Genomic DNA, 15236 nt, shown 5'->3' with positions numbered 1-15236 from the left:
TATCACACCATCCTCTTTTACAGTCTTCCCCCATGTCCCCATACGGTCCCTTCTCCAACATGCTCCTTCTCTCAGAATCCTCTATCAACAGAACAGTCGCTCCCTGGCCTGCTCCGTGGCGGAGCGGGGAACTACCACTATCAGAGTTTTGGGGCAAAGAAGGTGAGAGTCACTTAGGTAGGCAAGACAAAGACACCGAGAGTCTCAGAGAAACGTCTCCTTAGTGGAAAGAGAAAATGAAATCAGGAAAGGATTTCTTGCCAAACCACAAAAGCAATCGTTTATGGAGAGATGTAAGCTTCTGTAGCCATTAGTGGAGAATCCCTTACAGAGATGGGTTAGAGACCAGTGCCTTCATAATCAAAAGATTTAGGACCTCTCCTCTAGTACCTGGGAGCAGCTGAGGTCCTACCCACCAACCAGGAACATACTGGCTACGTGCAACCTTCCCTTCCTGGAGGACACAATGTTATGTTTCCAGGTTCCCCCTGGAGGATATTACAGTAACTTTCGGTGGTTAATGAATAGCTTCCCGGTGTCTGCTTCACTTAATTGTTCAAAGGCCATTTGTCCGTGTGTATAAGGCTGCGACTTGGCTAATGAGTGCATTTCCCTGAGCAAGCCTGGAAACAGGAGTGGCAGGGTCAGACGGGCTCTAGACAAGCAGGGATGCAGAACAGGACTGGTCTAATTCTCTGTGCCCTCTCCCTCCTCACTGGCTTCCTGATGATCTGCTTGGGGGGCTTCTTCATCTCCAACTCCATATTCCACTCTCAGAGAAACCTGGTCATGGCCTACGTGCTTCTGCCTATGGGGTTTGTGATCCTTCTGAGTGGAATTTTCTGGGCCACTTATCGCCAAGCAAATGAAAACAAAGAGATGTTCAACCATGTACTCAGACAGCACCTTGCTTCCCAGGACCTGCCCCTGGCCACAATAGACAGGTATGTGCTGAGTGCCAGAGGGCATGAGAAGGGCTGAGATAAGCCACAGTGTGGGAAGTGGAGAGATGTATAATTCCACAGCAGGTCCACTTACACGAGGCTTTGTATCTAGACCTGAAGTACATTGGACAATTTGCTCTGGGATCATAGTGTGAAAGAGCGAGACTGTTATTAGGGAAAGCATTGAGTCAAGGGGGACTTTTCTTAGGCTAAGATCCTCACACCCCTCGTAAAAACTCAAATCAGCAAATGAAGGGGCACAACTCCTAGGTTCTTATGTATTGGGGGTGACTTTAGTAAAAGGCAGGTGAGGGCTAGGTAGTCCCTATAACATGGTTACTGAGTTATAAAGAAAGACCCAGACCAAATTCTGCCCACAATAAATGAGCAAGCAGACATCGAGTCAGTCAGCAACTTCTGTGACTAAGGGAAGTTCTAGATAACTGTCCTTTTAGGTGTTCTGATCTTACCTTGTATGAAGGCTACATTCAAGGCAAGAAGATAACATGTCCATCAATGATGGAAAAACAAATGGCATCATGTACACATATACACTGCAGTATTATTTGATATACTCCATAGGTGGTTACACGCTGAAAACGGTATGTCAAGTGATACCCAATAGTCAGAAAGGGCAACTATTGTACTATTTCCACTTAGCTACCACAGAGAGGAAATAGAACAGTGGTCCCCAGGCCTGGAGCATGGTGTGTGTGTGTGTGGGGGGGGGGTTGGGATGAAGAGTTATTATTTAATGAATATGGGATTGGAATATGGAGTGATATAAAGTCCAAGGGATGGTTTGCAGCGATATAGGATCACTAAATACCACTAATGCCTTACAAGTAATATATGTTAAGTTATATATATTTTACCAAAACAAAAAGCTAAGGATTCATGTAACGTTGTGGTCAGTTAATTTAGCATCGATCTTCTGATTCCTAACCCAAGAATATTGTTCTTAAGGTATAGGATGTAAAAATCCACAAGTCCTTTTGTGCTCTTCATGCAAGAGCAGGAGATCCATAAAATGTCTTAGTTATCCAATGCACATTGAATCAGAGTCATCTTACAAGTGACTATGCATTGCTGACATCCATAACACCAGTGACAACAACCAGAGCCCATATCTAAGGTTAATTAGACCAACCAGGAAGCAGTTATTTAGATCTGACCAAAAATTAAGATAGCAGGAGTGATTCAGAAGGTGTATGTGTGGGGGTGGGGCGGGGGTGTTTTTGTGTTTTTTACGTTTTGTGTGTGTTTGTGTGTGTGTATCTACCTCTACAGTGTGAATTCCTGAGAACAATAATGAGTACATTTAGAATGCATTTAAAATTTACCAACACATTCATATATATTCCCTTGTCTGGAGCATTCAAAAGTTAATGACCATCTTGACACCCCCGTCTCACTGCCCCTTCCTGCTGCATCCTGGGATGCTCAGCCCACAGAGTCAAACTGGGAAAATTCTATCTCTCAAAAGCTTTGCACTCGACATGGGAAGCTAGCAGAGATATCCAAGTAAATGTTCCTCTGGGGATGGAATTCACAGCAGCAGTCTCCTGGAGTCTCTCAAATGGTCCCATGGAAGAGCTCACCTTTCTATCCCCATGACTCAGCCTTAGCTATTCCTGAGAAAGGTCAAGCCTTGCATCGTACAGTAGACCGCTCCTTCAGCTATTTGGCCTTAGGCCTTGTGACATTTGGAGCGGAGCAGTGGCTACAAATGGCAGACCCTGTTCTGTTGTGGTTACTCACCATAAACACTTCCTTTGGCACTGGATAGATTGCCTCTATAAATACACAACTCATGCAAGCTCAGCCTGGCCCTCTTCCACTCACCCGCACCTTCATTCATGGTGGAGGAGCCAGAGGTATTTAGTAATTACTTAGATGGGCAAGATGATGAGCAAGCCCATCAGCTGGGCTGAATGACATTAACCATGGGCAGGCCAGCAGCTATGCTGCAGGTGAATGCCTCACAAAGCTACCAGCCAATGCCTTGTGAGCCCTGAGCATGTCTTCTATATTATTATTCTCTGGAACCAGCTGTCCAGGACCTGGCAATGTGTCTGGAGGGAGTGGAGGCATCTCTCAGGTCAGGGACCTGCATGTAATAGGTTTCCATTCATTATTTTGTTGCTTGTGAAGGTTTGAGGCCTTGGAAGCAATGGAGTGGAAGATAAGGTGTGTGAGTGGTAACAAGGATTGAATACTGGCTAAAGAGAGGTTCATGGTCAAAGTCTCTGTGTCACCCAGGGCTGATAAGGATAGTGCACTGAATGGCTGTTACCTGGACTGATAGAGCAAACAAGGAGAAATACCTTGGAATACCTGCCCGGAACAGGCAAGCTGCCATGCCTGGAAGGGGATTGGTTCTGCAGGAAGGGTGTGCCGTTTTTAGAAACTGGTGATGTCAGAAAAGTGCATCTGCCTCAAACTCAGTTCCTTAGCAGTTTAGCGTCGCACGGTGTGAGATGAGAGAGGCAGACATATGTGTCTTCACCACTAAGACCTAAATAACACATGCATTTTTGCGGCATTTCATCTCGCAGGCCTGACTTTTACCCACCGTCTTATGAAGAAAGCCTGGGTGCTGAAAACCAGGCCTTCCCTGCAGGCAGAGGACTCCTGGGATTTCCTCCTCCTCCATATACTGCAACAAGCCTTGAACTTGAGGATGAATATGTGCCACAACCAGAAGCCCCACCACCCTACCAGGCCAGCACAGCATGTGCCCTGGGGGGTAGATAAGGTGCAGGATGCTGCAGGCCAACCATAGCGTTGCTCTCCAGGGCCTGCTCTCCAGCACTTGGGACTCCCCAGCCACTGAGGAGATAGGCTGGCCAGGCACTGGGGAGCTGCTCTGTCACCCTGCACTGGAGCAAGGTCACCATGGGTTTAAGGGACTCGTGTTTCCGGGGCAGCCGGACATAGCCATCAGCAGGAAGTTGGTGTACAGAATTCCCACAAAGCCCAACCCAGGTGACCCTTAGATGGAAGAGAGGGCATATGGACGGCCTTCTACCTCCCTCCTAACCCCATGACCTCAACTCAAGCCTGGAGGTGCACTTGCTATTGAAGGTGACTGCCACGGCCCTTCAAATACTATGTCCAAAGAATCTCAAAGGGAAGACTGTCTGGGAAGCAGCCTTGGGTCACCCCACTGACCATGCTACCTGAGTGACACCATAGCTCAGACACATCACTGGAGGGGCACTAGGAACCAAGAAGAATTGTTTTGTATTGTTTTATTTTAATTATGTATGGCTTTTCCTATATGAAAGGGAAGAGACTGCAATATTTGCTTTCAAATGGTGCAAACACAAAATGTTGAGTGACCTCTTAAAGAGGTCCTCATAAAGGCACATAGGGGTTCTTCCAGATTAAAGTTAAGTAGACAGAAGACTTAATTCAGGATCCAGGGAATCGAGGGTGATGCTAATACACAACTTATTACAAATCTTGGGAAGTTTAAAAATATATGCAGTTTTCCAAGATGCACTCCCTCCCTCCTCAAATTCAGAACGTAAGAAGAGTAAAAACTGTAAGGTCATGTTTCCATCACCAGGATGGTTGTGTGTGTGTGTGTGTGTGTGTGTGTGTGTGTGTGTGTGTGTGTGTGTGTGTGTGTGTCAGGATAGAGAACTTGACTTTTGGACTTAAAATACCCCAATGGTCCCTCCTTGGTTTTATCTTCTTTGTGTGAGTCTTTAAAGTCAGAAGATAGGTTTAGGGGGGAGGACGGTGGTGGGACACACAGGCTGAGACTTTTGGATGTGGGTGAAGATACCCATCTCCTGACCTCAAGTTTTCTTTCTCTACCAAGTGAAGCATCAGTGTTCAGGTCGATATCTAACAACCATGGCATGACTTATGCGTGATGGGTAAACTAGCCCTCCCATGCATGTTATTTAGCTCCACCCCATCTTTAAGATGTGGGTGCTGTGACCATTCCTGTTTTATGAATGTGCCAACTGAGGCATTGAAGATTCAGGAAATGTGTTCAGTGAAACAGTGGCCTCCAGGAAGGTGAAGAGCCTAACACTTGGGGGTTACGCTGGCTACATCTTTCCTCTTTCCAGGACACAGCTTAGATTTCTCACTCCATGTCAAAAATGACCCCCAACAGAAGGCAATGTTCCCAGCCACTACTACATTGTCCACCCTTTGAAGATGCAGCTGAGGTGGCTTTAAGATTATTGGGCTATGCCAGCCTGTTTCCTGCCTGTGAAATGGGCCCTCAGTGCAGTTTTCCTGCATCCTACAGGGGATAGTCATGATGCTGGGCACAGAAGAGCTTTTGAAAACTCACAGAAAGGATGACATCTTTCAAGAAGAGAGTCATCAAGATGGGACTGGGTATCCATGGTCCCTGCTGGTGTGGAGTGCACAGATTGTAAGTCCCCTGATTGACACAAAGATGCCAAATTAACAAAACCCCAGTCCACGAAGCACACCTTTATGAATCTCTGCTCTGAGTCCTTGACAGTGAGTGAATGACTAGATAGGAAGGCCACTGATGACTGTTTTGCGGGAAGGTGACCATTTATTAACAATGCAATTCGTCATTCCTTTCTTGTCATCTCTTTTCATCATCCCCCTACGGAGCAATTTTCTCTACTGGTCTGAATGACCAACATTATTGGACTTTTACCCAGATTTGCACACAGAATAGATGGTGTTTCTACCACTCAGATGAACCAAACATTCAATTTTGTTTGCATAAATTGTGTCAGTCTCCTTAAGGCAATAAATTTTGCATTCATAGTCTTTTGAAATGTATTTTGTGGGTGTGTGCTGCACATGCATGGGGTATGTGTGCAAGTGCATGTGTGCACATGCATGGGGTAGTCGGGGGCAGTTGTTTCAGGTAGGCTGGCAAGTGAATTTCCAGGAATCTTTCTGGGGTTCCTGGCATGAATGAGGATTTAAACTAGTTCCTCATGCTTTCACAAAAAGCATGCTAACCCTAGTCACCTCTCCTTTGCATCAGACTGACCTTTCTTCCTTCCTTCCTTCCTTCCTTCCTTCCTTCCTTTCTTTCATTTTTTCTTTTTGTCACTTTTTGTATCAGAAAAAAGAAAGAAAGAAAGGAAAGAAGGAAGGTAGGAAGGAAGGAAGGAAACAGTAGAGGACCCTAAGTCACAGTAGCATTCGCCACAGTATCAAGATGAGTTCATATTCCTGCAAATCCAAACATGAGAGAAACCAGCTGTTGCTTCAGAAAACAGCCTGGTGACTACTTTTAAAAAAAGAATACTTTTGGGCATAGTGACACATACTTGTAACCCATGCTCTTGTGAGGTAGAAGCTGGAGAATCAGGAGTTCAAAGTTGGCCTTGGAAGGAAGGAAAAGAGGGAGGGAAGGGGGAAAGAAGGTGGAGGGAGGGATAAAGGAGGGAAAAGGGGAGAGGGAGGAAGAGATGGAGAGAGGAAAAGAAGAGAGGGAGGGAAGGAGAGAACAAAAAAGAATAAACAAATCAACACTAAAACATATTCCTTGACATGTTTCTAAGACACATGTACTCTGATTCAGGAGTCTAGAACCTGGGTATCATGCAAAGCAAACTTTCATTTTTTAGTCTTAGTGACTAAAATCCACTGGGTAAGTCAAACAAATGTGTCCTGCTGTAGTGAATGATACACTATTATCCCCTACAGAATGCACTCTGAGGAAGTAGTACTGGAATCTTCCTTCTTTCTCAGATGTGTGACCAAATGAAATGATGCTGGGTTAGGAGTTGTGGTCCCATGGATACTGGGGAGGGCATTTGAACTATAAAACAATGGAAAGAGGAAAGTCTCCATGGCAGAAGCTTACTCATTCGTCCTCATCCCTAGTGTGGATTATAGTGGCCCCTGGACTCCAGTTTATAGCTTCATGTTGTTCCTTTGATGAACAAGTTTAAATGATTACTGCCAGCACCTAGAAGATCAGGGTGGCAAGGTCAGTATATGGTACATGATGAGGAGCCTTTGAATATCTGAGATGTACTGGCTGTCTTGACCCCTCTAGGCAAAAACTCACAGATAGTTTTACTGGCACATCTGTTTGTCTCTCAAGAGTTTGCCTTAGTATATTGTTTCCTGTGAAGCATCATTCAAGCTCATCTACATGGTACAGCACATGCTAGGCACTGAAGGAAAGAGGGAGAGAATCATGGATTTGTTACTCCACTTTGTTCTCTAAAGTTGTGTGACAACCCAGCTGACTGGCATAATAGTGAGCCTTCAAACGCATGGGCTATTTCTGTGGGGGAGGGAGGAGCCTCCAGCTGGTTGAAGTTGAGCAGGCATTCTGCTAAGCTCTGCTGCCTCAGATAATCTCGTGCTGTTTGGAACTGTTGATGACCCAAACACTGATTTACTAGCCGTGGGCATGGAGTCATCTCACTGTCATTATCAGTTCCCTACATCACCCGTAGCTCATGCATGGATCTGGCCACCAAAAATCTCTAGTCATGATACTATCATTCTTGTCATGCTTTAGTGTGGTCAAATCTAGTGCAGGGATGGCTATCAACCTTAAGGTTTCTTGTGGAAAGCATTCATGACCTGCAGATGTGATGGCTGCATTCTGGGACTTGGCACAGACATTTCTGGTAAGTGGTCTTTCTTTAAACATGGCTACCCTTCTGTGTATGTGTACATGGATGTGTGCACCTACAGGTAGAGACCAGAGGTCAATGTTGGGTATTCTCCACCTTAGTTTCTGAGACAATTTACCACCTGAACCATCTTCCTAGCCCTCCCCCAATTTTTTAAAAAGGACAATGAAGAAGTTCAAGAATCCTGGATGAAACAAAGCAATGTTTTGTTTGTGGACAATGGCTGGCACCTGGCAGGCAGGGTACTTAACACCCAGGCTCCCCCTATAAATGCTTCGCTGGCACATATGCACACGCATTTCCAAATCCCCTAGATGAATGAGGCACTACTTTGGTTAAGAACCACTACATACATACATGTGGTGGCTTGCCCCTCTCCAGAGGCATATGTTGCAGTGCGGGAACCCCTGAGTGCTAGAAGATAACCAGAGTGGCCCTAGCAGTCACCTCACTAGAAAAATGCTTCTTCTATGATTCACTATACAGATTCCCACAAAATTCTTGTATGCCTCATGTCATTTACTTTTAATTTAAAAAAAATGCTGTCTATCTTGTGAGGAGGGATGCGCATGCCAGGATACATATGAAGGTCAGAGACATCTGTACGGAGTCAAGCCTTCCTCCCTTTCTGTGGAGACTAGGGATTGAACTCAAGTCATTCAGTAGGCTTGCACAGTGAGCACCTTTACCTTCCCCGCAGCTACCTCACTGACCCCGGGTCATTTGCTCTTAAAGGCTGGTTGTTGGCCCTCCATTTTTAACAAGAGGAGCATCATATAGGGAAGTGTAGTTTGCTGCCTTTCATGCCTCATCAGAGTAATGCAAGCATTCATACATGCAATCTTCTCAGCAGTGTAAACTTGAGAGAACTCAGAAACAGGCCAAGTCCTAGAACCACTGAGAAACCTGCTCTTTGTTAACCCATCTGAGAGAAAATGATGGCCATGCAGATTGGTTCCACTTGATGTTATTTCCTGTGGCTGCCTGAAGCCACCCATCACATCACCTCTGGCTCCCAAGGTCAACTTCTTATAATTCCCAGCTAACAATGACTATTCTATCTTGCTGCTTCCGTTCACCTCTGGTAAGCTACACAAACGCTAATGGATCCCAAAACATCCTATTCTTTAGGAAGACTCTCCTGTTGCCAGTGTCCCACCATTTTGGAGCCAGTTACTCTTGGTGTGTTCCCGTAGCCCATGCTTTTACCTCTACTGTAATACTTACGCCTCCCCAATAACTTGTGTTTGTCACCACCAACTCTTTCCAGATTCTAAGTTCATAAGAGCAGGGATAACTCTACCTACCTTCCTGTTACATCCAAAGGAGGAAGGTGCCTGGAGTAGCTACCCAACCAGTCTTTACTGAATGGATGAATTAGCAAATGAATTGATGGGTCACTATAAATTGGGCTACTACACATGTAAAAAAGGGAAATACAATGTTTAAGTAGAATAACTTGAACTTAAAAGTTAGAGATGATTTAAGTCCAGGAATTTGTGACGAAAATATTTGCTTGCCCAGCTCGGGCTGCTGTGCCAAAGGATCTGTTAGAATATGCCGACAGCAGGTCCACAGTGAGTGGATGGACAGATGTTATCAGGGACTTTACTCCAGAGATAGTGAGAATGAAACCCACAAGGCAAAAGTTTCCCATTTGTGATATGTTTTTTATAATTTTTAAAAATAATCTCAGCTCAAAGCTACCTTCCTATTACTCTGAAATGAAGACTCTTACAGTGAAAGACTAGATGCCATTTTCATTTTTGCTGATTCCCAAAACCAATTTTGAACAATTCATTTTTCCTTCGGTCCTATTTTTAAAATCCAACCCTCCAAGTCATTAGAACAAACCACAGCCCTTACCAGTGTTCTGGAAGGCTGCTTTATCAGTACAGGTGACCAAATTGGAACTGCAAAATGGCACGAGGCAGAAATGAGCTGAAGGCCACAATCTCGTATGGAGGTTAACATAAGGAAGTTTTGTTTTATTGACTACTAAATGTCCTAGCAAGTTTCTGACAGAAGCACAAAGAGAAAATGGAAACAAACACCTTTCTGGGAATGTTTCCTTGGGGCACTGACCTTGACGGCAGCAGTCACGCCTTGCTCAACAGCCAAAAGGCACTAGGTCAACCCCACAAATGACATGATAAGTGAACCTGCAGTTCCCAAGGAAGCCAAACATAAGCAAACACATCCCGTGCCTGCCTGAGGACTCTGCCCCCTGTCCATGTGCCTGCTGGAGCTGCCAGGTCCCTGTTCCTCTCAGGCAAAGAAAGCTAGTTGTAACAATCCACCTCTCCATCTCCTAGGGCCCACAATTGCCCCACAAATATTTCAGTCCCCTCTGATCTCCTTTATCCAGCCACTGTGAACAGGATCAGGGTACACAGTGGTATTCTGGCTCTAGTGACATCAAGAAAGTGTCCCCCTCGTTTTCAGCATTAATTTTCAGTCTTTTCCAGGAAATCCTTCTTCACCGGCACAGGAAATGGCTACATTCAGAAAGATGCAACCAGCTTGGTAGCTAAATTAATACTATATGCAAAATAAGAGAGGAAAACCCCCTTTTATATGGTTTGTTGGCAGCGTGCCATTGTGATTTAGAGAAAACTCTAGAATGTGAGACAGGCAGTGCAGAGACAGTGGCTGGCTGGGGAACATGGACCATTGGATGGCTGGTGGGAGGGGAGTGCATCCTAGGAGTTCTGAAACTTCCACCTTGTGCTAAGTTGCAAAGATGAGTTCCTCCTCCATGTTGAAGAGGTCTTCTGCCTGTCCAAAGGCCTTAGAACTTAAGAGTCAGTTAGAGTGAGTCTAATTCTGGATCTCTCTCTCTCTCTCTCTCTCTCTGTCTTTCTCTCTCTCTCTCTGTCTCAGAATCTTTTCTCATAGGACACCAGAAATCCACAGGGGCTGTGATCAATAGTTTCCTAGCACACCTATCTATCTCCAAAGGGGGAGCTCATTGGTGTGATGAAATATAGATATCAAACAAGAGTGAAGATCTGACAGACAACTAAAGACCCTGCTGCATTTGAAGGAACTGAACAAATCAAAACAAAAGGGGTGCTTATCCCCCTTCCCACCCTCATTTCATTTTACTACCCACCTCACCCCCACCCCCCACCCTCAACAGCAAAATAGCTTCCCCCCCCCAAAGTCCTAAGAGGCACAAACAGGAAGCAAGAAGGCACGGTGGTGGAGTGTCTCTCTGTGTGCTCTGCTGCCCCGTGCTCAGGTGATGACAGTGGGTCCCCTCCGGCCAGTTCTCTCATGAATCTGGGATATTTTCAACGCGATGGCTATGAGAGGGCTCAGCACCGCCTGGAAAAGAAAGGGACAACCATCAACTTGAAGTCAGCTCCAGTACAGGCTTGAGGATGGGTTTCTACCTCAGAGACATGGACTCAGGTTGCCTTTTACAGCCCACAGGCAGTGACTGGAGTGGACAGGACACAGACGAGGAACAGAAAACTGCTCTGTGAGGTTCACTCAACCACAGAGAAATTAACTCATGATAGGGACAAGTATAAGACTACCGCAAAACAAAACCATGAACTCAGGAAGGCTGGAAACTTCCATTCTTCCTCTGATTCACTAATCCCTTCCAAGTTATAGCCCCAACCAAACACCTCCCCACATTTAGTGTGAGGACAAAGCTCGTTTCTCATCTTGAGACCACAGATCAAAAGAACCCACAGTTCTGACACTTTAGAGAAGATGGCCACACTAATGCTAAAGGATCCATATTCCTATCCTATACCATCCTGGCTTCTTCAGAATTCCCAGGGAGGTGGGGATGGCTTAGAGAACTTTGGAACCCAGTTCAGCAAAAGACTAAGGATCACTTCTTCCCTTTAATCACTTGTCCAGTTTTTGAAGAGTGGAGCACATATCCCAAACACACTCCTAAGACATAAATTATAAAACACTGAGAAAGTTGGTCTGTCTGCACTCTTCAATGCAGACACTGCCACAAACAAGAAACCGTGTTTACTGCTGACCATCAGCACTTTAAAGAAAACAATTCTTGCCAGAGAATTATACAGTGCTAAGAATTATATTTGACTATAATTTATGTGTCTGCACGACTCACATTCACCAAGTAAGATTGCTTTTCCATGTGGAGTACTGATGCAAACTTATATATAAGTATAAAATGAGTTCATTTAAAGATAAAATTCAAAACAAAGATATTGATAGAGAAGTATTGGGCAACAGTGAAGTAAAAGAATAAATAAAGATCCCATAGTTCTGGAAAATGAAGCCTGTGCAGAGGGAGGCAGCATTCTGTACCTGGCAACCTAACCTGTTCCTAGCAGATGAAAGGATGAAGGGTGTTCAAGAATTGCAGTCAAACAGAAGCACATGCATAGGGCACAGATAGCTCAGGCCTTCAGGTATGCCTTGAGTATAGAGAGAACCCTGAAAGATATGATGTGAGGGGTGAACCTATGGTGGAGTGAACCTATTTAATCCAATATACAGTGAGAGATGCTGCCATCCTAGGAGCCAAAGGCTGTATTATCAGAACAGTGGAAACATTAATCTAAGGGCATGTTTGGTAAGGTATTACTTTAGGGGCTATTTCGTATCACTAAATTGCACAACCTCAATCATGAATAGCCACAAAATAATTTCATGTCATTCAAATAATTATACTGAAATTACTTCAATACAGTTACCCAAATAAACAGTAAGATGTGAGTACACATATAGAGGGGTTTTTCTAAAAAAAAAAAAAATTAGTATTTTAGAGACAATAGAGAATGATGATTAGTTTACCTATCAAATTAGATATGCACGAGATATTATAAAATATTGGTGAGGAATCAAAAAATGTAAAAGAATTCTTCAGCTTGCTTCACAGTCACATTTAGGTTCCTATGGCACTAACTAAATAAGAATAAAAGTTGGACATTATATAGGATGAAATAGAACCACAATCCTAAACAATGCCTAAAAATGTCCCGACCCAAAACAAATGATTGTGTGATTGGAAAGACACAGCTATGTATGCATCTGGTAACTTCTCTAAGTGTTTGTCTCTTGGTCTGGTCACATCCAGCATGAAGTCACCAGTGGCAATTAGGCCAACTCACAGAAGTCAGAGCAGGGTGTATGCCCCCTTTACCTTACACGTAGTAACTGGGCAGCTCTTGCTCCAAGTATTTGGAATCATGGTTCTGATTTTTTTCTTTTCTAGTTATTTGGGAATGTATGCATAAATAATGAAACATCTTGGGGTGGAACACAAGTCTAAAGGCAAAATTCATTTTTGTTTCTCATATATGCTTTTTTTCACACATTACCCAGGTAAGTTTATATGATATTCTTAACACATCTTCATTTTGACTGTGACCATATCACATCAGTCAAGATCTAAAATTTCCCATTTCTAACACATCAGGCTCAGAATCAAAATTGGGAGCACTTTAGGCATTTGGATTTGGGCTTCGATGTGTTACGCATATACCATGCTCTCCACTGCCGTGGCTAGAATACTTTTTGTTGGAGCTTTCTTCCTTCCCATCCCACTGGAAGTCATCAAACCCTCTGTCTTTATTCAAACAGTAGCTCCTCACCAATATTCCCCTCCTCCCAGGTTTTTCCCTAACACGGTTTGCTAGCATTCATGGCTCATAGGTGCCAGTCAGCTGCTCCCAACCTTACCATGCCGAGCTTCTTTCTGAAATCGATCTTCTGATGGACAAGTCTCAAGCCCTGTCATCAGCCATTCCCAGTATGGCTGCTGGGTTCCTGATGTGCTGTCAATCCTTAGCACCTCCTCCCACTCCATGCCATATAATCTATCTTTATTTTAATGTCCCCAAATTCAATCAAAGTAAACAAGGCCTACAGATAAATCAGGATTCAGAGCTCAAGTCGGAGAGAATTTATCTTCCCCAGATAACAAAACAGGCCTCCATTAAAAAAAAAAAAATCTTCTGAGGGGAAAATCCCCCTCCAGATTGAAGTAGAGGAAATCCTTCCAAAGAGAGTCACCAAGGCAAAACCAAGCCAGTCTCTGGGATCAATGCGCTAGCCACAAAAGCCACATAGGCAGGTGAGGTCAGCCTCCTTCTCTACCACGCTGCTCACTTCTGCCTTCGAGTTGGGCCTTTAGATAACTGGTGGCATTTATATTACAACCTAACAAAAGTGTGACAATCATGGCGACAACTGTCCTATTTAGTCAAATGTGAGCTCCATTTGGCTTCACACATTGAAACCTTTGGGGACTAAATGAGTAGGTTGGCCAGCTCTGTGGGTCCCGCTAGCGGCTGGAGTACGCTATGCTTCTGCCCTTGGAATCTTGCTGTGTAGATACAAACTAGCTTGCAAAATTCCCATCTTAAACCTCTTAGGACTCCCTTGCTCACAACTTCCCCTTTCCTCTCTCCTCTGCCTGTACCCACCTCATCTCCCATGCAGCCAAGAATATTCAAAGGGAGGCCTGTATGCCTGCATGCCCTCCCAGAGATCTCCACTATGACCTCATGTTGCTATTCACTGGGCATGTCCACAACACCCTTCAAAAATTTCCCTTTGTGTGGAATATACTTGCTAGTCTGATGGAAAATTACCTCCTACCTCGTGCTAAAATTCTTAGCAGAAATAGATCTAAAGACTGAGACCAGAACTTTAAACAAGACTGGCATCTATAGAGTTTGATGCTCTGAGCCTTCTTTCTCCTCCCTAAGGCTGCAGAACCTGAGGTAAAGGTTATTCTGTCATATATTGCAACCTGAGTTCCTGTGGTTGCAACACTGACATGGTTCAGCTTGGTGCGCTGCTTATAGATGTTTCTTAGTAACGAAGTTGAAGCCCCCACAGGTCTACTAGTAGCTTGCTACCCAAGGAACAGCCAAGAATTACCCAACGATACTGCTGAGAGTTCTAGTCAGAGATGGAGTATTTGTGTTCCTACAAATCCTGAAATATGTAGCTCTGACAAGCTTCCGAAATGATCCTGGTGCATACCCAGGTCTGGGACCCAGCTTTTCGCATCGTGTTCCTCATCCTAGGACAGGCAGAACAGGACAGTGGTGAAATGACTCTGAAGACAAACCTCCCTGGATCAACTGGCTCCACCCTTTATGAGCTGTGTGATCTGGGTAAGTCACTTAACTTCATTGGACATTAATTTTCATTGGGGCTAACAGCACCTTCCTCACAGAGATGAGAGGCTACGGGAGCCTACGTAAGTAGGAAATGGGACAGTCCCAAGCATGCAGGACAGATACGTAAGTGTTATCATTAAAAACTAGAAAAGGGACTGTAGCATGCAAGCTGGCTGTCAAATGGCTGCTTGGTACTCTGTGATCTTTTATTAGAATATCAACTCATGCTCTCTCAAATGTCAAATGAATATCTGCCTCTGGTACGCACCCTGGTTCAAAGCAGCAACTTTGTTTAGTCAGGTCTTACTGTCCTGTTTTTGCTCTGATGAGTTACCAGCCTGCTGTCTGGATCTCTGACCCCAGGGACTGCCAAGAGGACCATGCCCTGAATTCACCATGGTTCCAGTTGGCCTCTGCAGTGATATGGTGGGTGTGTCGGTAGTGTGGCACGTACACACATTGTGCTATTCCTGAATGCAGCTGCATAGTAAACATGTCCTTGAAAGCTCCCAAGCTGAGCTATGGTTTAGATATGGTTTGGGTTTGCC

The 15236-nt window shown here is 44.6% G+C and overlaps 2 protein-coding genes across 2 annotated transcripts in view; one reads left to right on the top strand and one right to left on the bottom strand.

Annotated features, from left to right (window-relative positions):
* Positions 1 to 585: 585 nt before the first annotated feature.
* On the top strand, positions 586 to 3701 carry Tmem252 (transmembrane protein 252). The gene is made up of 2 exons (XM_051199779.1): positions 586 to 944; positions 3503 to 3701. Exons 1-2 carry the CDS (start codon positions 670 to 672, stop codon positions 3699 to 3701), a joined length of 474 nt encoding a protein of 157 aa, XP_051055736.1. The 5' UTR covers positions 586 to 669.
* A 7017-nt stretch (positions 3702 to 10718) lies between these two features.
* Pgm5 (phosphoglucomutase 5) overlaps positions 10719 to 15236 on the bottom strand; it is a 148993-nt gene continuing 144475 nt past the window's right edge. Inside the window, exon 11 of the mRNA XM_051199775.1 lies at positions 10719 to 10888. Within this exon, the coding sequence (XP_051055732.1) occupies positions 10799 to 10888 (90 nt within the window). The 3' untranslated portion in view covers positions 10719 to 10798. The remainder of the gene's footprint in view (positions 10889 to 15236) is intronic.

This window comes from Phodopus roborovskii, unplaced genomic scaffold (genome assembly GCF_943737965.1).
Source record: "Phodopus roborovskii unplaced genomic scaffold, PHOROB, whole genome shotgun sequence".
NCBI classification, from domain to species: domain Eukaryota; kingdom Metazoa; phylum Chordata; class Mammalia; order Rodentia; family Cricetidae; genus Phodopus; species Phodopus roborovskii.
This window is presented reverse-complemented; position numbering and strand designations above follow the sequence as displayed.

What these genes read in the sequence shown, in the direction of transcription:
- Tmem252 (XM_051199779.1), top strand. Translation starts at nt 670, where the DNA reads ATGCAGAACAGGACTGGTCTAATTCTCTGTGCCCTCTCCCTCCTCACT. An exon ending in CCCCTGGCCACAATAGACAG is followed by an intron (nt 945 to 3,502) that starts GTATGTGCTGAG and finishes TTCATCTCGCAG; the next exon opens with GCCTGACTTTTACCCACCGT.